This window comes from Stylophora pistillata, chromosome 6, assembly GCF_964205215.1.
Source record: "Stylophora pistillata chromosome 6, jaStyPist1.2, whole genome shotgun sequence".
In the NCBI taxonomy this organism is placed as follows: Eukaryota; Metazoa; Cnidaria; class Anthozoa; order Scleractinia; family Pocilloporidae; genus Stylophora; species Stylophora pistillata.
The window spans coordinates 31,230,167-31,257,110 of NC_142524.1; the positions used below are offsets into that span (position 1 = coordinate 31,230,167).

Genomic DNA, 26,944 nt, shown 5'->3' on the forward strand with positions numbered 1-26,944 from the left:
ATTCCAAAAATAGTATACAACAATAACCGTGGGAACTAAGCAGCTAGACACCATGGGGGGTATTTTGGGCGTTTCCGCGCGCTTTAGAATGGGTTTGCGTGTTTCTTGTCAAGTTCGGTAATGGCTGACTTATTAAACAAGAAGCGTAAAGACTTCACGCGCTCTTAAGTTGTATTTTTGTTACGGTCGATTAGAGGAGGAGTAGATGACAATGGCGGAACGTTGGTTGCGTTGTGTCTCCGTTGGTTGCGTTGTGTCTCAAAGGAAATATTCAAATCAAACGCTTAGCGTGTTTTCAAAAAGTTAAATAACACGGTGATATAATAAAATATACGTCTTGCCGTAGTTATGGTTTTTTAAATATACTTTTTGGATTTTATTGGAATCATCGGACGTATGCCGCGGAAAATATTAGTCTCCTTTCTAATAGGTATTTGAGGAAATGATGTGAATTTGACTGCGTAATGACGTCATAGTAACAAAACTGAGATATTTTGATTTAATCTCACTCGTGGTCACTCGTGGTCACTCGTAAGTACTTTTAGACCCTATCATGCTGTCGATCTAAAATAGCTTCCTAACGAAACCATCTATGAAAAGCGGGACAACGAAGGCCGTGCAGTGTTCTGAGAAATAGGATTTATACAAAGAAATACTACCAATGCTGTGCAAAGACAGAAAAGGTCCGAATTTCATGGCTCAGCTTTGTTTACTTCATTTGACGATCAGTATTCCTTTGGCGGCGTTGCGTTTAAAATTCTGATAATGGTTCGAACTAATGCAAAATCTTCTATTGAACAATACCTTAAGCACATGTAAGAACCGTCATAGAACTTTATAGCAGTTACCTCAGCTCCAAAAGGCCTTTAGCGGTGGAGGAAGAAGGAATACCATCTTACCATAGTTAATCGAGGGGAATGGTTCCCCTCGATTAACTATGATCTTACGAACGCAATTCTAAGCTGTGCTGGTGAATGATTACGGATTGAAAAATTTACCAATCAAAGCGCGCGAACGATGTCAATAATAGGTCGTAGATCGGCTAGAGTGAAAGAACAGGAAAGTGGTTTTGACTAGTACTGGTGTGTAAATGAATAGGACTTGACTCAGAGATGCCGTCGGCTTCGGCTTTGGGAGTTTAGAGGTTCACCACCACTGACGCAATTACCTGAACTTTAGTAATGGTTTCTCCTGAGATTAAAGATATAGTAAACAGCGGCGTTTCTGTCCCTAAGAAAATTTTCTCCCGGGCTTGAATACATATATCTCATTAACCAAGCTCGAGGGTCGCACTGGGAGAATATCGGCCCGAGGTCTTGACAGTACGGACCGAGCGCAGCGAGGTCCGTACAAAAAAGACCGAGGGCCGATATCCTTCCAGTACGGTCCCGAGCGAGCTTGGTTAATAAGAGATTTATTCTACGACTGAAGTTCAAAGGGACACAAGTGCGGTATCATTCGGGACCATTCGGGACAGTACCCGGTCCAATACTGAGACTAGGTTTACACTAGAGGAAATTGTTCCGGATTCATGATGAATCCGAAACGTTTTAGTACCGGATTCATTCTGCCGTTTACACGAAAGTGGACGAATCCGAAATAAAAACTTCCCGGTTCGGCCGTGTCTCCGGAGATTTTGAATCCGGAATTTAAAGTGGGAACTTTGAATCCGATAACTTTTGAATCCGGAAAGTTTTGTCGTGTAACCGCTTTTTTTCTCGAATCCGGATATTATTTCCACCTGCAATCTTTTGAGTTTGCGGTGAAACCAAAATGGATCTGGTGCTAACATTGCTGGCGGTCTCCGGTTGCCTAATCTTGTAGCAGGTTCAGGCGATAGATTTTATCATGTGTACCGCAGTATTTCTAAAGAAACGCAAATTATTATTGCAAGGAAGTTTAACGTAGCCGACGACGTAGACTGCTTGGCATCTGTCCAACTCAAATTTGCCTCAGTGGCATCTGGATCTACTCTAGCCTTTTTTGGGGGAGGCATTTTCACTTTGTCGATCGAACGACGAAACGACACTGGACTTGGTAACCATTCCATTTCGAATGTTCCCGGAGTTGTCGTTGTATGTAAACGGTCAGGAATCCGAATATCCTTTCAGTGTAAACGCCTACGAATACGAATACTCCAAAATTGATGAATCCGGAAACATTTACGAATCCGGAAAACTCTCCTCTAGTGTAGACCTAGTCTGAGAGAATATTGACCGGCAATAGAGCATTTTGATTGGTTGATTTTAGTTATTGGCCCCCTAACTGCCCGAGTCGTGTAATAAAAGTACAGTACAGGTAGAAACGTAGGAAGGTAATTGCACAGAGTTTTGGTTGCATTTCCAGCGAATGACGAAGGGTTAACGCTTGAAACGTCAACTTTAAAAATTCTCTGCAATGGTTTATTCACATTATCAACTCAGTTAAAAAAAATTATCTTTTTGATAACTTCTACTGACGCAGCACTGCAGTTTACGTTTTCTTTTCTTTCTATTTTTTTGTAATCCTGACATTGTTTTCACTCTTGAAACAGAAAAATCGTTCGTAAATATAAGGCACTTGGAATGCATCCAGGAAGCTAAAACAGGTTTTTTCTATGACTACATAAGAAATCTAGAGCCCGTTTCTCGAAGGTCAACGGCAACTTAACGGAGCTTTAAAGCTGTTCTGTTTTCCTTCAAGATGGGAGTTTATCATTATACAATAAAACTATCAGCTGATAGAACAAAATTGATTGGGTATTTACCAGAACCCTCCTCTCTGTTGTTTAACTTTTGAATTTAGAATACTGCTTCGGGCCCGTTGAGTTATTAGAACTTTCGAGAAACGGGCCTTAGGCGTGTTTGCTTTCTTCCATGCAAAACAGTCGATGATATGTCACGACAAATTGACTTTAGCTAACAACATATTCGTTTGATGTTTAAAAATTCCTACAGAGGGCATAAAGAGTCTATGCGTAGATCTGGCCTTGTACTATTTTTTAGAAAATAATTGGGTGTTTAATAATCACAAAACCAAATCACAAAACTAAAGAAAATGACGCGCTCTGGTTTCAAACCTCTTCGAAGCATATTAAGACAGATGTGCACCTTTCGGTGCAATTAACTGCAAAACTTTTCAGTACTAATAATAAATTTTTAGCGCAACTAGGATGTACTATGACAACTAGACTAATCTAACAAAATCCTTTTCTCTACAATGATGTCTATGAATTGGAAACTGGAATAAAACCCATCTCTCAATACTTGTGGCAATGCGAACCCGTAAAACATTATAGACAAAACGCAGGATAATTAAAAGTCATCACTGCACTGCTTAAGTTGATTCGGCAGAATAACTCTATAGAAACGCGAGACTGTCTTGAGGCGTAGAAAAAAATTACCAACAGTCTGTTTAATGCGCACGGAACTTCTGTAACGAATAATAACTCATTGATGGGCACCTGAAAGCTTGTATCCATTAACTTAATTCTTCCTGCCTTAAGCTACATTAACAGCATTTTTGGACGGTTAAATGGCGAAGGAGGTCTTCCTTGGATCAACCATAGAACTGGCAAATGAGTGATATCAGTGATTGCAAGAAAGGCCAAAATATACCGTTTACAAAACCAACGAAACAAGAGCGAGAATTCAGCTCTGATTCCGCTTTTGCATTATATCCTGAGATTTTGCATTCTTTACAGGTTATTCGTTAGAAAAAATAATATAAAAAAATGCTTTAAATGTTGATTTTCTTGGCCGAAATTGCGGCTGACTGTTTAGGTTTTTCACACCAGTGAAAGCAAATCCTAAGCAACGAAAGGAACGAAAAGAACAAATATTTTATAAATGGTCGTCATTATTATCACAATCGCTTTTTTAAAATATGGTTTTTCTCTTAAAAGTAAACATGCTCCCTTACATTATCATGATTAAAATCCCTCGAAAAGTGTTGACAATAACATTTCGAATTAAAGGCTATACTCTTAGATTGAAATCTCATTTGCAAATCGATTACTTCCAGACTCAGTCACAAATTTATACACAAAGGACATTCTTGAGTAAGAGAGCGATCTTCGCAGTATTGAACACTGCTTAAGCAGCAGTGAAAATAAGGCCTGAAAAAAAACCTCAGGCCTTAACGGGATTGGAACCCATGGCCCTCTGCGATACCAGTGCAGTGCTCTACCAACTGAGCTAACGAGCCAACTGGGAGCTGGTCATTATGTTGGTTCGCAATAACTCCGTGAAGAGATGAGTCGACGTTTCTGAATATATGAAAATCATATGTGAACTGCGGTTAAATAAATGAGTATGAGAGCAATCTTCGCAGTGATGACCATTACTTAAGCAGTAGTAAAAATTAGGCCCATTTCTTTCACCAAAGTTCACATACATGATTTTCATATATTCACAAACGTTAAAAGACATTCTTACTTTCCTTTTCTGGTTTCTTAATTTTTTTCTGTTTTTCGATGCCGGCCCATGGTAAAATATCATGGTTACAAATACACGAAAAAACAGATAATAGTAAAATACGATCAGTCGAGTTCAATTCCTAAAATACAACCGCAGGCGACGTAGCCAGCAGAAATCTTTTCAAGAAAAATGCTTGAAAACTAATTTTTTTTAACCGAAACCTCAATTTTCGCCATTTTAGAATAACGTAGACTAGATGAAAGTGCAGGAAACCCAAAACAAAGCCAACAGAAAAGTTTTCCATCATCATTATTATTTTCCCATTATTTGTTATTATTTATTTTTCATTTAGTGGTACCTCTTACCTTGAGGAAGAAAACAGCCAGCCAGAAGAAGTACTTTAACGTAGCCCTTCAAAGACATCCTGCTCCCTACAACATGGCGACGATCGAGAGGATTATGTAATGCGGGAATATGATAAAAGTTGTATTACCCAAGGTGATGCTCGCTCCCAAACCGTACGTGTGCACCAATCAAAGATAATCGTTTTGAAAGACTATGATAATACATTACAATGTTTCTGTAACGAACGTAAACCTCATGGAAATTAGTCAAATGGAGCCTCTCGTGATAGGAGCAATGTGTTAAATAATTCACCAGGGTGCCTTGAATGTTGGAGAAAATGTATGCGAAGGAAGAGTTTACTTAATTAGATCAATCATTTAAGTAAGCGGAAAACGCTATAAAAATTTAAATGATGCTTTTCTTTCGTTGCGTTAAGATCAGTAAGTACGTGTTAGAGAATTAGACATTAATTCCGTAGCAAAAAGATAATGAAACAGGGACTTGGAGGTTAATGAATCCTAACACATTTAGGATATGATCTGGTGATTAAAATTGTAGTTCAGTTTAAAACATTCCGGGTTGTTTTGGAAATAAGGTGCAATGTTTAAGGCGGATCACTTTTTCCTGATATAAAAACATTCGCTACGGATAAAAAACGAGGAAACCTAAGGTTCTAGCTAGAAAAATCATAAAATGTGGTATGAAGAAAAGGAAGAGGACGAACAAAGGGGAACTAGCGCAGATGCAATATATTCTTTCGTCTTCGAAAATAAAGCATGTTTTGTAAGGAGACAGGTTGACGCGCTCGTAAAGGCACTGCACAAAACAGCAATTTGCTGATTGTGGGTGGTAGCAATCAAATACTAAGAGCTAATCTGTGTGCGAAGGTTTCCAGCATACGTCAGTAACCTCATTGAGAAAATTCAGTTCTTTTTTACGTGAGCAGAAGAGGAGTGAATTTTTTTATTTTTTATTGTTTTCTATTTTTGCCGCACTTTGAAATTGGCCAATGATCTAAAAATCTTCAATGAAATCTTTTTAAACTGAACATAATAGACAAAAAAAACTGTATCTAGTTTAAAAAAGTCTATAGTTAAGGTCCCTATCATGGCGGCACTCCGGGTGTTTTAGCTCAATGGAGCCTTGCTCGGTGAAGTCCAGACATAAAGCCATAACAAGCCGTTCTAAAAAGAGAGTGCATTATGTTTTGCTTCAGTGAACCAATATTAAGCTCAGACTATTATACTCAATAAGACAATGCATGATATTTGATTAATAGCACCTCCCCAAGGCACAGACAGTAAAAATCTGCAGAGGAAAATCAAGAAAACTTTGGAAAAGGCATTCGTCAAGTTGCTGTGAGCAATTTCGATGTTTTATAGCAAGAAATTTTTTATTAGTGTAGGGTAGGACGTTGCGTTTTGTTTGTTGGGAAGTTTCAGGGCATTTTCAGCTAAAATTAACAATTTGTAGCCAATTCTTCAGTCCATGCATGCAGATGTCGCTGACAAAAAAACCACCGCGGTAAAAACAAGAGGCTGAATCGAAAGAAAACTAGAACTTTTTGTTAAACGTTAAAATGATTCGAGAGAGAATGAGATGTGAAGTTTACTGTGGTAAAATGAAACCAAACTAGATTGGCGAATCGGACGGTTCCATTTCTGTTTTCTGATTCCCCAACAGAGGACCAAAAACTCATATACGACTGGCATGAATTAGGTAGTTTTTTTTAGTTGAATCCGAACATTTTATGGTAGCTTTATCTAACCCTTTTCCCATGGAGATCCCATTATTTCTGCTTTTGCTTATTTGAAACTCTCAACAGAGAGTTATCCGAGATGTCCACGTCGTTTGGAAAAGCCGTTGGAAACGAAGGCTGTGTAGAAGACGAGTCGACCGACGCAAAGCCCATGAAACAGCAACCTACCAAGAAACATGATGAAGAGAAGGGTTCTACCAAAACGAAAGATGATTCACGCAACCGGTGTGAGGATCTTACAAGGAAGATACCAAGAACACATAAGCCACCAATAAACTACTGTTTTAAATGGATTTCAGTTATCGCGTGCTTCATCTGTATCGCTGCTTTCCTTTTGAGTGTGCTGATACTGTTCGGGAAAATCGGCTACGGATGTGGATGCTCCGAAAACGAAGGTCAGTTCTATTCATCCCCGAAATTTTAAATAGTGTAGTGTTGTCCTCCGGGTTTGAGTGTTGCTGTCGGTTACTGTCAGCTGCTGTCGGGTTGCTGTCAGGTCGCTGTCGGGTTGCTCTCGGTTGCTTTCGGTAGTAGGATTGCTGTATTGACAACCTAAGCGGAAGTCATCCTCACAGTTAAATGAGGAGTTGCTTGTAAAGCGAGTGTCACAAGTCTGGTCCAAGAAAACTGATTAGTCAATTTTCAGTGCTGTAAATTTATCAAATGTAAGACTCAAGTAGCGAAAGTGGGGCGTGAGTGGTAAGTTTCGATTGGTCGGTAGAGTTAGGCCAATCTGTTAAGTTATTGTTGAGAATAAGACTCAAGTGTGGTGGCTGTAGTTGTTTCAGAGAAGTCCGGCTTTTCTAACCTGTCAAACCAACTCTGCGGTCGGTTAAAACTGCTTAAAATCCCAAGCGATAGTGTGGATGGTCGCTCGTTTGTGTTCAGTCAGTCTAATTGTGAGGTCTAACTTTAACTTTTAACTTTAACTTTATTTAACTTTAACTTTATTTAAAGAGGGAAGCGCAATAACCTATTACAGTTTTCTAACCTGCGGCCCTCATCAAATAATCCCAACCCATCTCACCCCAGGGGAGGCCATCACGCAGTAATCTCGTGCTGTCGGTCTCTCTGCCGTGGGGGCCTGGCAGTCGGAGCAATTGGCTCCAAGTATAATTTTGGTTCTTTTTTTTGTCTTTTAAGTTAAAGTGCACCTACCCCCAAAAATGTTTTTCGCTTAACGAAGTAAGCTTATTTTTTTGAGTATTTCTGCGCAAAAATTTTTTTATTTGCTAAAATCTTCAATTTTCTATGCCCAGTCAAAATACGGAAAATCGGCCGCCATCTTGCCCCACGACCGAGTTTAAAGAGGAATGGCTCTAGCGGGTAATGTGACGTCAAATCGAGAACACGAAAGTCTGCTTTTCACACATTTTCTCTTGTTTGGGAAGGTTGTAGTCGATAATTGTCCGAAAATATGCCGACTAAGTGTGTTGTAGAAGGATGTAGCAACGTGCGAAATTTGCAAGAGGGTATCGTGCTTCATACAATCTTCATACAACACACCTAGTCGGCATATTTCGGACAATATCGACGACAATCTTCCCAAACAAGTGAAAATGTGTGAGATGCAGACTTTCGTGTTCTCGATTTGACGTCACATTACCCGCTAGAGCCATTCTTCTTTAAACTCGGTCGTGGGGCAAGATGGCGGCCGATTTTCCGTATTTTGACTGGGCATAGAAAATTAAAGATTTGAGCAAATTAAAAAATTTTGCACAGAAATACTCCAAAAAATAAGCTTATTTCGTTAAGCGAAAAAAAAACTTTGGGTTTAGGTGCACTTTAATAGCATAATAAGTGACCCAAACACTCAAAGGTGGTTAGATCTGAGAATATGTTCTAGAACATGCCCTTTATAGTCCCTAAGGCGGTCCATAATTTTTCTCCCCATTTTTCCCTCCAGTTCTTAGAAATGTATGTGGTCAGCCCTTTGCACTCTAACATCAGCGCGCATATTCTCCCTACTTTTCTAAGGTGCTGACAAAGAGAATTTGTTTAACAATCAAGGGGTTCTTTTGTTGATGATCATTTCCTTCATTCTCGTGACCTAACTGTGTGTGATTCAGGGCTAATATTGTTAGGAGAAATTAGATGCTAGTCACTCTTCGAGATCAAAGGGTTAATCAACTGTTTTACACTTAGATCGCCAAGTTCCCCGTTCAAGCTGCAAGGAGTTATACGACAAAGACGAGTGAGTGATTTCTATTCCTGTCGAAGTGATATAGAATAGCTGACTAGTTTAATGGAGCGTTTTCAAGCTGGTGTCCCGGCCATTCCCAGGTTCAACTTTTGATGCTTACATTGCAAATTAATAAAATCAAGTCCACGTCTTCATTACAATGCTTGTTTTCAGCGCTTATGGGTAATATCTTCACCTTACAGATCTGACGGTAACAAAGCTTATCCTCTAAAGTTGGGGTCAGTTACCCTCCCGATCTACTGTCATATGACAGATCTTGAAGCATGTGGAGGTGGGGGTTGGACGCTGGTTATGAAGATGGATGGTTCCAAGGTGAGCAGTAAACGATGAATGAGTATTCTTTAAAAGTAAGTCTACTTCTGAGGTCAGACCAGCTTCAATAATCTCATTCGCTTTATTTGTGAATATATGTGAACTGTGGTTAAATAAATACGAGACTTAACTTTTTTGGCGGAAACAAAGTAAATTCTTAAATTTTTAAGATCGTTCTCATATTCATCTAACCAAAACACCTCACATATATGACTTTAATCTATTCACAAACATTGACTCATGACTTCACGAGTTTATTACGAACCAACATAATGATATGCTCCCAGTTGGCCTATTAGCTCAGTTGGTAGAGCACTGCACCGGTATCGCAGAGGTCATGGGTTCAAATCCTATACAGGCGTGAATTTTTTTCAGGCCTTGTTTTCACTACTGCTTAAGTAGTGTTCATTACTGCGAAGATCGCTCTTATATTCATTTTCTTTGATAGCTGTACTTTACTCTGTAAACGTAGACAACACCCTCTTTAGAGCGCTGCTCCACTGAACGTCGTAAAAAAAAAACCAGAGTGATCACAACAGCCAATCACAGAGAGAGAGAGAAACGAGGAAATTGCCTGAAGTACGGGAAAACACAAGTGACCAATTCGCAATTTGTTTTAGTTTGGCATCTGACTATTTGAGAGAGTGGCGAATGCTCTCTAGACTAATCACAGAAGTAAATGAAAAGTCTGTCCTCTCAGGGATTACTTTCGACGCTAACCTTGAAGTTTCTTCATTCGTCTTTGTCTGAATTTCTCGAAATGTAACGCTTGCAATAAAGTATGTCACGAAATGTAACGCATGTGTAATGTCACCGTATCTCGTGATTATTACGTGACGCGTGTTGAGTTTTAAGCTGAGAAGAAACTGTGTTTTTTTTCGGATGCGAAGTTTTGTTTGATGTATTTAGTAGGACGTTGTCGATTAAATCGTCTGTAAGAGTTGAAAATTTGTGTATGCGCATTATTTTTGCAATTATTATTTTCTTGTAAGAAATAGACAACTTTTTTGAGAGACATGTTTCGGCTAGCCAACACTTTTCTAGCGTTTTAGTTCACACCTAACAAAGGTGTGAACTAAAACGCTAGAAAAGTGTTATAATGCTGTAATTGTTTGTTAAGTTCACACCTTTGATGTTTGGTGTCACGTTGTAATTAGTACCCGCTTTTGTATTACATCATACTGTAAATATTTTATTCATCTACTTGTCTGTTATATAATTACTCACGTTCAGTTACTCATTGATTGAAGATGGCATAAGCATGCCGAAACATGTCTCTCAAAAAAGTTGTCTATTTCTTAAAATATTTATCATACTTGCTACTACTATGACCTTATGGAAATATTATTTTCTTCTGTTTGTAATATCTCGACTCTATTTCGAAGGACGCCTTCCATTACGATTCCGCGATTTGGAGCAACATGGATGAACACAACGCTTCTGCTGGGACGAGCGGCTTTGACGAACAAGAGACAAAGTTACCAACTTATTGGAAAACAAAATTCTCCAAAATCTGTCTCGGTATGAAGAACGGCCAAAAAATTAACTTCGTCCTCATTACAAAGACGTCAGACTCGCTGTATTCCTTGATCGCCGATGGGCAATACCGCCCAACCTTGCTGGGTCGTAACAATTGGAAGTCACTGCTTGACTCTAGCGCCTCACTACAACGCAAATGCAACAAGGAAGGGTTCAACACTTTTTGCACGGGTTTTAGGTATGACAAAAAACCGCCTAAGGCTCGAATCGGTATCGTGGGTAACGATGGGTTTGATCCATATTGTGATCGTTGTTATTCCAGGATTGGTTTTGGAACCGCAGGTTATCCTGATGACACCAACACTTGTGGAAACGTGGCAAGCTGGAGACCAGATAATGGCAACAATAACATTAAAGTTATGGGATACATTCTTGTTCAGTGATATAAGAATTACTTGCAGAAGTACTAAGACTCATATGAAACACTTTTTGTAATGTAGTAGAACTGTAGTGGAATATAATTGCAAGAGGCCACCGTCGCTCTCATGGAAAATGATTGGAGACTAGAATTTCAGAGACAATGTAGAAATGGAAAGTCGCGTTTCTTTCTTGAAAGTATGTTTGGTGCAGATCAGATTGCTTGCTCTAAATAAATAATTGGAGGCGTTAACACCAACAGATTTCACTTTAATTTAGCCATTTTTTCTTTCTATACATTTTTGGTATGTGCGTTTCTGTTTGAACTCGCGATAACTTTTTCCCGTGACTCACATTTTCCTACTTAGCCAAATCACTGATGCTACCCTCACCGTCTGCCGGCATAATCAAACTATTTAAAGACTGGGTTAGGGAAATGGTTCTTTTGTTTGGATCCTTTCCTAAAAAAGAAAGGAAAACAACGGTTGGTAACTGGTTGTAGTGATTGTTTGAGTTTCAAATTTCATTCCATCTCGCCGCAATATTCTGACGGTCCTTTGGTAAATGTCAGTTACCCAGGACCAACTGAATCATAAAATAATTTAGCATAAAGGCTATGGTGACCTTGGGACGCCAGTGGGGACGCCATTGTTGGTGTTAGGCATGCGCAATGGTGACTGTCTAGACCAAGTGCCCACATGTGGTTTTGAGCGTGTCTAAAACAAAGCCTAATTTGCATGCAGTAAAATGTTGAAGAATGTAAACAAAAACAGCTCAGGCGTCGGATAGCGCTAGATACTTACAACACCACTGCACAAACTATCATAACACACCTGTCAAGTCAAAAAAATTTATAAACCACAGCCGACCTCAAAAAAAGCCATTACAACAAAAACATACAACTCAGGGTATGTTGTGTTTAAGGGTTTCCTACAATATCACACTGGTTCGCAAGTTCGCCTTTCGATCGAAACATCAGCCCCCTATCGAGTAACAACGAATTTAATCAGACTTTGTAAATAACTGCAAACAGACAATGACTCAACCAAGTGAGGATCGAAGGTACGGAGATCCCATTGAATTGTCAACGCCTCGAAAGCTATTTATTTTGCAAGCAATGCGGGCTCTACTGACACAAAAACACGAATTGCTGAGACCAATCTAATTAGCATACTTTTGAACACAGAGAATACAATTCTACGCCATACGAGCGGACAAGCCGCAGCAAAGTTTAGGTGAGTTGTAAAACTTTGATAAACGCGTCATAGCAGCTTAATGAGTACTGAGGTTTAAGTGAAGAAAGCAACCAGCGCTGTCAGTAATCTATGCAAACCAATAATTATATCACGAGGAGGGCTGTTTCTTGACCGCTCTGGCTGTATTCGTTGGATCGCCAACTGCGAGAGGGCCATCGAGCGACGAGCGAGTCGAACATTAGCATGAATTTTGTGCCAAACGAGAACGCCGCTTTCATTGCATTTTTACTGTCAGGCAAAACATTTTAAATATGGAAAACTGCAACGCGTTACAAACCGAGTTGCTAGCTGCGAGCTGAAACCGACTAGATCCACTGAGTCTGCTTTATGTATTATATGGACCCCTGGACGCCCAGATCAAACTATCTGTCGATGTTATGAGAATTTTATTGACCTGTTGTCTGTGAATAGCAAAGGTTTCGGCCCAGAATCATCAAAACAACTCAGTATTCCAAATCCGTAAATCCCTGTCGTGACATAGCAGAGGAAAGGAACTCATTTCCTTTCACTGTTAAATCAGCAGTGGCTTGAAATACAAATGTATACGCTCGAGAAAATAGAATCAATGCCTGCTTCATACACCTTTCGTTAAAAGGTAACAAAATCACAGCCACAACTTGCTGTGAAACGTTGAAGATTTGAGGTTATGCTGCACGTTCGTTAGGTTATTAAAATTCAAACGTAAATAACGGAACGAAACTTTGATGAAAGAAAACAGAAAGTGTGGGACTTAAACTTGGAAAACCGAACCACGATTGAAGGCATTACGAATGAGGTCTAACATATTGTAAGAAATACAAAACAGATAAGATCTATTTCATTTTAAATTGTAATATTTTGAAATTGTTCCGTAAATGGAATTAATTAAGTCCTTGAGTGCTCATGAATTAATGCGTTGTGTACTTAGCAGGAATTAAGGGCTAGAATAGTTTTGATTGTGGAATAAAAAAGCATTACTTTCACATATTTCTTGGTTAGAGCCACGAAACCAAACTCGGCCTATTTAATTAATGGATGAGCCCGGACGAAAGGTCGAAGCCATAACAGATAACCACGTTACAAAATGAGGCGGGCCGTACCAGACACGCTTGAATCTAGTTTGGCTGGTAAACCAAAATTAATGATAATTAAATCTTATGTATGATGCACGATCCTCGCAGTAGAGAGCACTATTTATGCAATAGCGAAAATCGGACCAAAAAAAAAATCGAATCCCGTACAGGCCTGATTTTTATCAGGTCTGATTTTCGCTATTGCATAAATAGCGCTCTCTACTGCGAGGATCGTGCATCATACGTATCAATAACCGCAGTTCAAAATATATGAACTTCATATATTCATCGTATCTAATTAAATCTTAGTTGGATTATCTCTTCGGACGCTAATGCTCGCACTTATAATGCACGATTAATTAAGTTTTTAAATTATATGTTTCTTGTGTGCGCCGAAATCAATTTTTTTTCATTGATGTACAGGCACGATGCCATCTCGTGATTAAAGATAATCAAGAGCGACATTAAAAAATACGCTCCTAAACAGGCGCGGATTCACGGCGATTAAATGTAAAATAGAAGACGGAGTGGTTGCCTTGATCAGGCCCGGAAAAAGAGCCGTTATTGTTTGAACGCCCTGGTTTTTTTTTTTTTTTATTTGCTACAATTTACTCGACATAAGCCTTGTCAAAAGACAGAAATTCCAGCTCTAGAGGAAGACTTGTTAAATGAAGGAAGAACACGACAAGAACGAAATTGCAGGCGTGAGAGAAGGACTCAATGAAGGACCAACCTCGTTTCCACGAGGCGGGAAGAGGAAAGAGTCCCTCCCCCTCCCCCTCCCACACGGGAAAGAGGTAAAGTAACTCGGAAAATAAAAGGTTTCGCAGCTGAATTCTTATGGAGCCAGGTTTATTTTCCAAAAGTCTCCCTGACTCCTTGCGTTTGAACTAATCAGTGTTTATTGATAGATCAAAGTGACGGTTACGGAAGTCTGACGAAAGAAATGTTTGCTAAGCAGGCTTAGGCTGTGACTAACTGAATTACCAAAATGGACGTTTTGTTTCCAACATTCCGGGGTCCATATTTGAAGTAACCTACGAGCAGGCTTTCTATAAAGGATGCACGTTTCTCCGTCCACGGGAAGATTGAAGATGAGTCGGGGAGGGGTTTATGGGGACTGGCACTAATAGCTGGGACTTGCAGCAGGCAGACCTCTCGCAGCCTCTCATTGCTCAAGAACTTACATTTTTCCGCGTACGAAGCAACGCTCGAGCCGAAGAACCTATAATGAGGGTGCCAGGCTCGCAAGCTACATTTGAGCCGTGATGTTAACGTTGCTTTGTGTTCTTGTGCGCCTTTATGTCGATTCGTCGTGGGTATAAGTGCATATAGATATTGGCGCACAGTTTTTTATTATTATTAATGAAAAATTTAAACGAGTTTAAAAATTAATTTTGTGTCTTCATAACGTACAACATTCATAATTTGACAGCGCTATCACCTTCCACCAAATAAGTTACTTACATAACTAACCTTGGCACTCTACATAATTCAGTTTATTTTTTCTTTACAGTCTGCCTAACAATTACAATTATTGTGCAATAATCATAACATGTTCCTTTAAACATGATTCAACTGTCATTTTTGTCAAGACATTGTCACTTTAGCTATAATTACCACCTTGAATTACATTACCTATTCACAGTACAATGCTTTACTTTCTCAAACACACTAACTTATGCACCAAACTGCCTTGTTTTATATTTACAAACTGCACATACTATTTATTTTAATACCTCTTTACAAAACGCTTTGTTACCACATTACGCGCGCCATATCGATCATAACTAGTTATTTTATCCATCCGCTGCTTACTGGTATGACGCATAATACAGTACATTACTCATTTATAAAAACGCCATACTACTTTCTCACGAAGAGTAATATCGCCAAGGTAGCGTTACTGAAAGATCCTAAAACATGCCGCAGGTTGAACCAGTACGGCTTGAAATTTGAGGTGAATTTATTGTCGTGTCTAGATAATAACGGAGAAAACCTAGTTGTGGAAGATCTGAACAAATTGCTGAGAAAAATATTTATTTTCACTCCACTGAGAGCCTTACCTTGTAAGCTCACGAGTTTATAGATACCAGTTACGAGACATTCTTACGCCTTTTACTTCTACTCAGCTTTAGGACAGCTGCTGCTTTTGAGAGATTTATGAACGATGTCTTTGAGGCGAGCCCTTCCAAAAGAGAGATATCTGTCCCTGCAGAGAGAGCTCCTAAGGAAAGGCGAACTGTATGAAGACAGAGATTTCCCGCCAGTCTTTCGTAGTATTTTTACCAAGACACGTCCATCTGTAAATCTCCAATGGAAAAGACCAAAGGTACGTCTTTCATGTAATATGATCTTTTACATTTTTCCTTTTTCTGCCGGTCTTCCCATTTTTTGGAGCATTTAGATCATTCTACCCCCTGATCACAGCAACAAATATTTTCACCGTCTTAGGATATCTGCAGGACAGAGCCCCATCTCTTCACCAAAGGAATAAGCAGAACAGACATTGCCCAAGGGAGAATGTTGAACTGTTGGTTTGTGGCAGCAGTGGCATCGCTGACAGACTCAGAGGAATTATTCTATGCCGTCTGCCCGCCAGATCAAGGCTTCGAGCCCGGCACGTATTGTGGAATGTTTAGGTTTAACTTCTGGCGTTTTGGTGAATGGGTTGAGGTCATCATTGATGACTATCTGCCGACGCACAATAACAAGTTGTATTACGCTAGATCCAGTGATCCAGATGAGTTTTGGAGCGCCTTATTAGAAAAAGCTTATGCCAAGTAAGTAACTCATGAGAACATTCATGTTCTCATAAGCCAGGTGACCTAAAGACATAAGTGAAGTCAGGTGTTTTGTATGCATGTAGAGTTTTGAATATAAAGAGATTTATGACCAGTTCATCCATCGGAGACCCTAAGAAACCGCTGTTAGCGCAATGAATCAATGGAACGGCCTATTTTCCAAGAAAAGTTACTTGTCTGAACACTCCCCAAACACTTTGAGACAAACAGTGTTAAATGGCCATACCATTTTCTTCTCGAGAAACAAAATTTATCCCAGAGGGAGATAATGAACTGTGTACTTTATATTTGCAGAGTGTGCGGATCCTATGAAGCTATGGGATTAGGCCGAATAAGTGAAGCGCTGCAAGATTTTACCGGCGGAGTTATTGAAATGATAAACCTACAATCCCCACCTCCAGATGTCTTTAGGGTTTTACAAAAAGCTCTTGAGCGCCACTCGCTGATGGGTACTTCTATAGAGGTATAAACATGGTAAACATGATAACTTCCTAATGAACTTCTACAAAATAGCCCAACGAAGAGATTTTTAGTGAGCGTAGTAGTGGCTTTGCACATATGTTTTGAAATTTTAACAATTTCCTTTTCAACTTCTGCAAATTATCAGTAAATTGAAAAAGGTTAGGTTCCACGGCCTTTAAAGAACCTGGACAGCTTTGAAAATTCGGCATTTATTTGTGGATTTAATTCTCAAATAAACGCTGTATTGATTACACAGTATTGAAACAAAAGTTTGAAAGTTATTCAGAATATTATGTTTGGTGACTTCCTTTCTTATCCCAATTTTCGCTTTTATCTTTAGACAAATGCTCAATCCGGTCAGAGAACTTTACCAAATGGACTTATTACTGGGCATGCGTACTCTATCACAGGCTTAACTAAGGTAAATGACCTTGCAAAGTACCATCTCAAGACATCACTGGTGATGTCATAGCTTTCTGTTGGGTCCCACCTAGGTCACCTTTACATATTTTTTCTATATTTCAGGTTAGTCTTCTTAATTTGGGAATACAAGAGGCGAAGCTAATCCGTCTCCGAAATCCACATGGAAATAGTTCAGAATGGAAGGGAGCCTGGAGCGACAGGTATTAGTCATTTTCTAAGTTTATGAAGAGATAAAAGATTCCTCAAGCCTTTAAGTTTTTCACATTGTACACTATAACGACCAAATGGGAAAAAAGAGCGTAGCAGGATTAAGCCGTTTAGAAATATTTGGTCGACGTGACTTTTCCTTCTGGAATTTCGAAGATGCTCTGAGTCAAGAGGGGTCTCGTGGAGAATTTAAATGGTTCAATTTTTTTTTATCAAATGGTGGTAAAGGTAGGGAATGTTTTTCCCAAAATGCAGGAGAAAGCTCGCTTCGGCTAAAACGTTTGTCTAATCTGAAGACAGTTTATTACCACCCTAAGTTACTAAGTTGGGAAGCCTTGCCACTCAACATCGGGGGCATGTGGACTTCCTTAACCAAATTAGGATGCACTGTTTCGACGACCAGTTTTCAGCTATGTGTGTCAGTAATGAATTTCCCTTAATTCGTATCTCTCAGGTCTGATGAGTGGAATCTCTTGTCAAACGAAGAACGAAAGCGACTAGACCTTGTGTTCGACGATGACGGAGAATTTTGGTAAATCCCTTATTGAAATAATTTGTTTATTTACTTATTTACTTATTTGCATATCGATTATTAAATTTTTTTCTTTTAGGATGACAATGGAGGATTTTATGGCGAACTTTACTCGTGTGGAGATCTGTATGCTTACCCCAGACAGCGTTTTGGAAGAAGATAAGAAAAAATCCTGGAAAATACAACGAGAAAAAGGGCGCTGGCAAACTGATGCCACCGCTGGTGGATGTAGGAATTTCATAGACACGTTCCACATCAATCCTCAAATAAGGTATGCAAGTATATATGCAAAGAACGCTAGGCTGTATACTATGATTCTTTACAAAAAATATTGGCCTAAAAATTTTAAAATAAATCGTCAGTTAGAATCTGCTTCAATCTTGGCCATCCGTTCGTTATCATAGTTCCATCTTGGTTTGTAATTGCCTCTTTAAAATATTTCTTCCTTACTAAACTGAACTCTCTGGTTGACTAAACATTGGAGCAAGGCTAACGCAGGTAGCTTTTGTAATTTTAAGTCATGCGTCAGGATACGACGAGTGCCTGTTGGACTCTTCACAGGATTCATTTAGAAGACCCGGATGAAGATGATGACGATGACCTTTGCTCGATAGTGGCGTCGCTCATGCGCGTTGATCGAAAGAGAACACCGGCCAATGAGCGGCCGCCTATTGGATTTGCTATTTACAAGGTGAGCACAATGTCAAGACAAAAGCAGGTCGTGTACCAATGGTGGCATTTTGATTTGTGTCTAGTAACAGGGGCATAATTTGCAGAGAACTATAAGAAGCCACCTTCTTTAGCTAGCTTTGAAACTGCCTGAATGAGTTCTGAATTTTCATTGACGAATAACTTGAACTCTCTTGTAACTGAGTTATTCTCAAGCAAGGTAATGCAAAGGGTGCTTAGGCTGCGCAGTTGTTATCCTGTATCTAGGAATATTGTTTGATACTTCTATTCTAATCCATAATAACAGATTTGGGATAAAGAGCTGCTTGCCTTCTTTACGAACAAATTAGAATTGAAATTTTTCTTCGTAGCATTGGGAATCATATAAACAAAGAAAATTGTCTATACGATTACGGAGTAGAACTTAAGTGACATAACTCAATTGTGTTATACACAAGGTACCGGAAGATATGGCAGGTAGAAAAGAGCGCTTTGGCAGACGGTTTTTTGAGACGACCAAGGCTCAAGTGATGACAAACTCGTTCACAAAATTGCGGGAGATAAGTTGTCGATATTCCTTGCCAAAAGGGGAATACGTGCTGGTTCCATCCACGTTCTACCCGCGTCAAGAATCCGACTTTCTTTTAAGAATATTCTCCGAGAAACCTCACGTCGCAAGGTATGTAAGTGTTAGGAAAGTAAAGAAGAATCACGAATAGTTAATCGCAATTGTCATTCACGTCTCTCAATTTGTTTTAATTTTTCTTTCTTTTTTTGGTGATCATTCTTCAAAATATTTTTTGAAGGATGAAACTTTGAAGCCAATAGATGTATTATTACCTCTACTTCTTAAGAGAGACATGTCTTCCTTTTGACGTAACACAACAAAAATATGAGGTAAAACGAGTAGCGCATTTGTTGCGCAAAATTTGTTCAGCAAGTTGCAAGTAATAATCAAGTCTCTGGAACTGCTTAAGACTTTCGATGCATCACTTTTTAATAAGGGGGTAATGTTATCCTTATTGCACGTATAGCACTGTTTCAAGTTTGAAATGTTTAGTGATTATTCTTCAACACTAAATCGTAAAATTCAAAGCACATCACAAAGTTTTCAAAGCTCGTATGAATTTCTTTCGCATTAGTGTTTCATTATCTCTCCTTTTCAGGGAAATTGACGCGGAAACGAAAATAACGCTGCTACCAAAGGTTTGTTTAGGCAAAGTTTTTTTTTTTTTAATTTCGATGTTTATAAAGGAGTAAGGAGTGGGAACGGATGAGTCACCTTCTTGGATGAACACATCTACACTGATTTCCACAAAGATAGCGTGGTGGATTCGGCAACAAAATATCAGACCAGCACTGAGATCTGGTCGCACGAAGAGCCGTCTTTGATCAGACTTCTGTCTCCACTTACCATTTTAATCAAATTTGTTTCCAAGTAATTCTTTTCTTTTCACTCTTCATCTAGCCAACAGTGTCAACAGAGGAGGCCGGAGACATCGATAAAAAATTTTGGACCACGTTTCAAAGCTTTTCAGGAGAGGTCAGTAGTAAAGAAAAATTGGTGAAGAGTAGTGTCAGTATATCCAAAGGGAATCTGAAAGAAAAGTATATATGTCGTGAGTAAATGATGTATTGATTTAACCTCAACACTCGATGGCCTGTCATTCCAACAATGTAAGAAGGACTCAAAGGGGTGATGGCTTTTACGGCTTACTGTTAAAGTTTTGGCCATTGTTGTTATGACAAATATTCTTTTTTTGTGATTAACCTTTTTACAACTACCAGTTAAAATTTGAGAATTTTTACTTCTATCAGCTGAGTTTTTTTGGCCGTTTTACAGCTATCGGTAAACCTCGTGAAGATCCTTATATAACAGCTTACATGTAAGACCCCCATGTAACTCCGGACTCAAGATTGAAGAATTTGATAGGACGGTATGAAACTAGGCTAAAGCTATTCAGGCTTCCATCCTATTGCTCTTTAAGATATTGTATCATATATTTATAACCAATCATTTGTGCTTTCTATTTCCTATGCAGGATGGCGAAGTTGATCAATATGAACTGCAGGAGATCTTGACCAAAGCATTTGCTTCTAGTAAGTATACAGCTGCTTTTGACGCTGCAATACACTTCTCTTCTTAAAATTAAATCAGTTAACAATTGCGCTTGGATTGGTTGATAACCTACCGTTAATTTAATTTAATTTAATAATAAGTTCTTATATAGCGCATTAAAATTGAACTCTATGCGCTTTACAATTACAAATTAATAAAATTTCAATAAAAATCCTATACATGCAATTCGCTACTCTATCTAAACTAACGAATTATTACGTGTTATACATATGTTTGACAACGTACGATATCGAAAAATCTGGTGGCTTAATTTTTGAAAAGATAAGTTTTCAATAAGCGTTTAAAGGAGTCAACAGATTCGGCGTTTTTTATGCATTCAGGTAATTGATTCCACAAATACGGTGCGGCGTAGGAGAATGCTCTTTGCCCATACGTTTTAGTTCGAATTGTTGGGACCTCAAGTAGATTCATATTTGATGAACGGAGGTTTCGTGCTGGAATATATCGACTAAGAAGTTCAACAAGATAGGTTGGAGCCATGTCATTTAGTGCTTTGTATGTTATCAACAGTATCTTGAATTGAATTCGTTTTGTGACCGGGAGCCAATGAAGTTTCATAAGTATAGGTGTTATACTGTCTCTTGATTTAGCACCGACTAACAAGCGGGCAGCTGTGTTTTGGATCCGTTGGAATTTTTCGATGTCACAAATCGGTAGACCGTACAATAGGCTATTACAGTAATCAAGTCTCGATGAGATGAAGGCATGTATCAATCTTTCATTTTGCTGCGTCGAGAGGTATTTACGAACGCGACCAATATTTCTGATTGCTAGAGACGACGATTTACAGATGGAATTTATATGCGAGCGTAAGTTCATCACAGAATCAAGCATGACGCCTAGGTCTCGGACAGTATTAGATAAATTAATGATATCATCTCCAATATTGATATTACAGAAAGGAGGATTTTTTGAGAAGCGTGAGAGGAAATGAATGATTTCTGTTTTTGAAGGGTTGCACTGCAATCTGTTTTTCTTGGCCCACTCCATGATTGCATTAACACATGATTTCAATCTTTCCATGCCTAGCATTCTGTCAGAGGAGTTAATCTTTATGTAAAGTTGCGAATCATCAGCATATATCATACAGTTTAGGCCATGTTCAGCAACAATGTCTTCTGTAGGCGAGGTATACATTAGAAAGAGTAGTGGACCAAGTACTGATCCCTGGGGTACGCCGTAGGAGATATGTCGAGGCTTAGAGATGGAGTGTTTGATCTTCACTGACTGAACACGATGTTCTAGGTATGATTTGAACCATTTCAGTGCGATACCTCCAAATCCGAAACGTTTCTCCATTCTTTCAAGTAATATGTTGTGGTCGATCGTGTCGAACGCAGCGGAAAGGTCTAGCAAAACAAGTACTACCTCTTCTTTTTGATCTACAGCTCTTAGGATGTCATTTGAGACTTTTAGCAAAGCAGTTTCAGTGGAGTAGTATTTGCGGTATGCTGACTGCATCGCTGGAAATAACTGGTTCTCGGCCATATATCTGTATATTTGATTTGCGACCACCCTTTCGATTGTTTTCGAGAGAAAAGATAGATTTGCAATCGGTCTGTAATTTGAGAGACAGTTCGGGTCCAATGAAGGCTTCTTTAAAGATGGACGTACCAGGGATTGTTTTAACTGATCAGGAAATTCTCCGTTAGCCATGGAGGCGTTGATAATCTTGGTTATAATTGGCGTCAAGTGTGGAATTGACTTTAGGATTCGTGTTGGAATGGGATCCAGTTGACAAGACTTAGTTGGAGATTGAACAATAAGTTTGTGAACAATATCAGCAGATACAGGTTGAAAAGTTTGGAACGACGAGGTGACTGGATAATTGACCTTGATGTTGGGTGCTTGGGCAGTATGGGAGTCCAAATCCGATCTTATTTTCTCAATTTTTTTGATAAAAAAATCGTTGAACGTTTCGGTCAATGTATCCAATGAATCATTATTAGGGAGTGCAGCAATGTTCTTCGATAAGAATAGGCGAGATACCATCTTGAATAGTTGTGATTGGTCAGAGGAGCTGATCAGAGTCCGATAATAGTTTGTCTTTGTCGCTGTTAGAAGATCCTTGTAGTGTTTGCAGGAACCAATAAATATTTCGTGGTGAATTTGAAGACCAGATGAAATATATCTTCTTTCATGACGACGTTTGTCTTGTTTAGCCTTACGAATTGTATTGTTAAAGACACTGCAGTCTTAGGGATTTTGTTTTAAACTTCTCTCGTGTTCTATCAACATCCAGCGTGGGTCGTGACTCCGTTAAGCCTATATAAAATGCATTCCACTTGCTAAGCATCATCTGATTTACTTACTTGTGAATCAAAATCGTACACGCGCATTTTCCAAGAAGTAATCCGGCTATTTCTTTGCCTAACATATCTATTTTAATGTGAAATTTCAGTGATGAACTCCAACACTTTTAGCTTGGAAGCTTGCAGGTAAAATTCTCTTTAAACTGATAATGAAGTTTAAACTATGACATCAATTGACACCTGTTGTGTATAAGGGTTCGATGCACTACTTTAGAGTAACACGTTAATCAGGCCATGTACTCTACACAACTGCTTTATTAGAATAGCCATGAACGTAAATACATACAACGATTTGTAAGGGTAATCACGTGACTGCGGTCAAGATTATCAAATAGCTGAAGTATTTATTCAAATAGGAACAAACACTACAATACCCTGCGAATTGCAATCTTCATTATGATTAAAATAGTCCTATTTTTTTTATCTACAGGAGTATGATTGCAATGTTTGATGTATCCTTCAAATACATGAAAATGGAAAATTAGAAGATACGCCATGATTTTTACATTTGATTAATTTTCTAAACTGTCAAAGTACACATTGCGACATTTTTATGCATTAATTTAAATTTCCAAATCACTAAACATCCAAAGACTTCCAAACCCTCTGCAAGTCTTACCTTTCACGCTAACGCAAAATCCAACTATACTTGAAAAAGTAAAACTACTTAAGGACTCAGTGTCAGCCGCTTTGATAATTGTACATTTTGTTATACTTCTTCTTGACACTGTAATAAATAGAGCCAATCTCGTTCGTATTCAGGTCCTACTTGATCCCACTTACAACTACCAGGCCGTGAAATTCCTGGGTACGAGACTAAAATACAGTTAAATGATGCCCTTCTTATGCTCATTTCAGCAGATCTCCTCTTTCGTTTACCCTTAACATCTGTTTTAGGGTGACAAAACAGGAGCGCTAGGATATAATGAGTTTCGAGGATTGTGGACAATTCTTGGACAGTGGAAGGTTGTTACAAGAGTATTTCTAACTGCTTAGGACTTCCTTGTCAAATAAGAGCCAGCGAGCAGGCTGTCTTGGCGTTGTTACAGCATTCCTTTTTCAGCGAAATCTTATTAGGTCTATGTAACCTTCTCAGTAACAACAAGGGACGCAGGTCCGGAGGTTACGATCAAAAATGCTCAAGGTCCCTTAAATTTATTGAGGAATAATTGGCTTGAGCGAAGCAGTGGGATAGAAATGTTGCTGTGTTAGTAAGTAAAGGAAAATTCGAGAAACGATTACAGGACTGGCCATCTTATTTCTATTTTAGATAATTCGATTATGTTACGCATTGGAACAGGAGAGTGCACCCGGAAAGGAAATCATAATTTCAAATAGTAACGGATGCATTTAATCACCGCATCCAGTTTTTTTATTTCCCTCAAGCAATCCTCACATTGGCTTTATATCTGTTTGTACTCGACACTTAATTAATACCAAGAGTGCTGTCTTATTTCAGACTGTTTTCTTACGTTTTGACAAAGACCAAAGTGGCGATATGAACCTCTTCGAGCTCCGAGACGCTCTTAAATCATTAGGTAACTATGTAGCTGATGCTTTATGTATTCAAATTATTTAACAAATGGTAAACACCACAGCGCACACTATTGAGTTATGGATGCACGCGGGAGGTTTTTAAGAACGAAAGAAGCGTAAGAGTCGCTCGAGGCAATAGCCGAGAGCGACTCTAGCTTCTTGAGTGCTTAGCATACCTCCCAAGTGCATCCACAACTCAATAGTGTACGCTGTGGTGTTTACCATTTGTTTTATAACATAACATTGATACATTGTAGCTAAAGAGTTCCCTTTTATTTAACAAATCTTACGTGACCAGAAAAAACAAGCGCGCGCGAAAAATAGTCTTTGCATATGCTCGCGTCAGCAGCGTACACCCATGGGCAAATGGGGGACGCTAAATTGACCAATCAGAGCGCGCGCTTTACTTTGGTTGTATTATAAATCGCTTTTGAACATTTTCCTTTCATTGCAATTTCTTTAATTTCCACCTCGTTATTTCTTACCTTGCAGGATATCAGCTCAGTAATTCTGCGCTGAGCGCAATAATCTTGCGTTATCACAACAAGAAAGGAACCATTCCATTCGATATCTTCATACAGATTTTAGTTCGTGTCATAGTCATGTTCGGTAAGTATCCTTGATGAGAATTACTTTGCTTTATCCCAGAATCGATGCTAAAAATCGTCAGTAGAGACTTTAATTGGGACTCATCCAAGTAAAGGTCTTCTTACTTATCAGTGGCGGAAAGCCCTGATGGGCCAGCATCGTTTTGAATTGTCAGCAGGGATACATTTGTGCATATATTCCATTTTTCTCTTGAAGTAACATTTATTACTCTCTCATTATCTCCAGATACATTTAGAAGACACACAATGGGCCGAGGTCGACGACAATCAGAGAAGGCAGTGTTCACTATTGACGACGTAAGTTGTTAAAAATCGTAATATAATAGATAACATAGAGACGGGAACTGCTGGAACTGTACCAAGAGAAAAACCAGAGTCAATGTTCGTAATCTCTTCAGTTCTATTTTAAAATTTTAAAACCACAAGACCCAATTTTAATTTAGGGACAAGGACATTCTGTAGACTTGTCGCTGTTTTGTGAATGCTGTAAGTTCTGTTTGAGGAAAGGGACATTGACATCCGTCCATTTCAACTCTCTGTGTATGTAAGGAGATAATGTGTAGCTATAGCCCCGCCTTTGTATAATTCTTGATCAGATCTTGATTAGAATTAACGCCTTCACCTAGACTCTTGGTTTTACGTAGTCTCCTTCGCAGCCGTCTTTCGGGATGTCACGCAACGCTCCCCCGAAAGAGGGGGAGCGTTGCGTGACATCCCGAAAGACTGCTGCAAAGGAGACTGGGTTTTACGTTGAAATTGTACTTAGTTGATTGAATTTCTTGGCATGATTTCTTTGCAGTTCATCGAATCGACGTTGACTGTTTGATTAAAATTGACAGACAGGGCGAATCCGTGATAATAAGAAAACTGACCGATGAGTGGCAAATGCAGCCCGGCGTAAAGCACGACGAGCCTGCGTGAAAAAGGAATAAAAGGATACTGACCAAAATATCGGTCTCTAAAAAATGTTTAAGACTGCTTTCTAAAAGCAGTGGTTCCCTATAAAGGTTTATGCAAGCTGAAATTTCTTTTGTCAGTACAAATATTGCTTATTTTTTTAGGCACGTTTAACGAATCGGAAATCTGTTTGAGAGCGAAATGAAGACTTCGGATGCTTCAAAAAATGGGAATTTTTTTTAAGTAATGGCCCAAAATATCGCTACCCTGTTTCTTCACATTTGAATATATTATACCCACCAGCTAGGTATTTGAATGTTTTTGGTATGTTATGAGAAACATATTTTATAATGTTTCATCTAGGTTTTCACGTATTCCCGAATAAGGAAAAAATAATAATTGTAAGCTTTTTATACCGCAAAATGATTTTGTCTTTCAGTGTGTTTGGAATATAATATTATGAAAAACTTTTTGAGAGGAAAGAACATTTTGTTAGCAAATGCTTTACTATATATTGCTAGAAAATCATCTATATATGCCAAATGTTACTCTTGCTGGTCAAAAACTTCCACTTTCCTGTTTGTTAAGTGTGCTTCGTCGAGGAACTCTTTTGCATCTGTTTTTTTTTTGGCTCTCTAAACTTCCCGCCATTGTAGAAAACAATGTCTCACAACTCCAAAACACATATTTGAATTCACTTACAATTTGAATTTCCGTGACATTTAACACTGAACAGAGGTGAATCTTCGAAGACTAACCGTGGCTGGAAATGAAAAATACTTTCCGTAAGATCTCTGAGTGTTTTTTTTTTTTAAAGAGACATAACTCCGTGTGTGCTTACCATACCAGCACCGTTGTTCATACAGAAGTGTACGTGCGCTATTTTCCCTCTTCAATTAACGGGTGTCAGATCGTGACAGATACTTATCAAAATATGTTTCAAAGTTTGCTTGGAAGCCCAACAAGTTACACTTACCAAAACGTCGGTAACAATAATATTTCGGTGAAGCGTTTCCCTTTAATTCAAATAGCTTCTGTTCTCTTTGCCAGCGACTCGCCAAATAATTTTTCAGCTGGGAGGATCTTCCCGTAGTCAAACTTGTAATTGTAGCTCTTAATCATTCGGGTTCCTTT

General features: G+C 38.8%; 2 protein-coding genes across 3 annotated transcripts; both read left to right on the top strand.

Moving 5' to 3' along the window:
* Positions 1-5,983: 5,983 nt before the first annotated feature.
* On the top strand, positions 5,984-11,175 carry LOC111338591 (uncharacterized). The gene is made up of 5 exons (XM_022945092.2): positions 5,984-6,100; positions 6,568-6,896; positions 8,647-8,695; positions 8,887-9,016; positions 10,402-11,175. The coding sequence occupies exons 2-5, from the start codon at positions 6,581-6,583 to the stop codon at positions 10,936-10,938; spliced, it is 1,032 nt and encodes a 343-aa protein (XP_022800827.2). The 5' UTR covers positions 5,984-6,100; positions 6,568-6,580; the 3' UTR covers positions 10,939-11,175.
* Positions 11,176-11,850: 675 nt separating this feature from the next.
* Positions 11,851-25,862, top strand: LOC111338579 (calpain-B). Of its 2 annotated transcripts, XM_088762549.1 has the most exons (21): positions 11,851-11,974; positions 12,099-12,147; positions 15,353-15,552; positions 15,675-16,003; positions 16,319-16,487; positions 16,827-16,907; positions 17,012-17,109; positions 17,571-17,648; positions 17,728-17,919; positions 18,210-18,339; positions 18,776-18,996; positions 19,484-19,523; positions 19,786-19,860; positions 20,360-20,417; positions 22,859-22,895; positions 23,200-23,221; positions 23,667-23,735; positions 24,229-24,307; positions 24,798-24,914; positions 25,140-25,210; positions 25,713-25,862. In XM_088762549.1, exons 3-21 carry the CDS (start codon positions 15,391-15,393, stop codon positions 25,737-25,739), a joined length of 2,055 nt encoding a protein of 684 aa, XP_088618675.1. In that variant the 5' UTR covers positions 11,851-11,974; positions 12,099-12,147; positions 15,353-15,390; the 3' UTR covers positions 25,740-25,862. The 2 variants fall into 2 exon arrangements, with proteins under 2 accessions (XP_088618675.1, XP_088618674.1); XM_088762548.1 differs by having other exon boundaries at positions 11,946-12,147.
* The last annotated feature ends 1,082 nt before the right edge of the window (positions 25,863-26,944 follow it).

Bases quoted from the DNA above. Each gene is read 5' to 3' on its own strand.
- LOC111338579 (XM_088762549.1), top strand. From the start codon at position 15,391: ATGTCTTTGAGGCGAGCCCTTCCAAAAGAGAGATATCTGTCCCTGCAG. The intron at 19,861-20,359 runs GTCAGTAGTAAA...TTTCCTATGCAG, and splicing joins TTCAAAGCTTTTCAGGAGAG to GATGGCGAAGTTGATCAATA. The intron at 24,308-24,797 runs GTAACTATGTAG...CTTACCTTGCAG, and splicing joins AGACGCTCTTAAATCATTAG to GATATCAGCTCAGTAATTCT.
- LOC111338591 (XM_022945092.2), top strand. From the start codon at position 6,581: ATGTCCACGTCGTTTGGAAAAGCCGTTGGAAACGAAGGCTGTGTAGAA. The intron at 6,897-8,646 runs GTCAGTTCTATT...TTTTACACTTAG, and splicing joins TGGATGCTCCGAAAACGAAG to ATCGCCAAGTTCCCCGTTCA. The intron at 9,017-10,401 runs GTGAGCAGTAAA...TCTATTTCGAAG, and splicing joins TGAAGATGGATGGTTCCAAG to GACGCCTTCCATTACGATTC.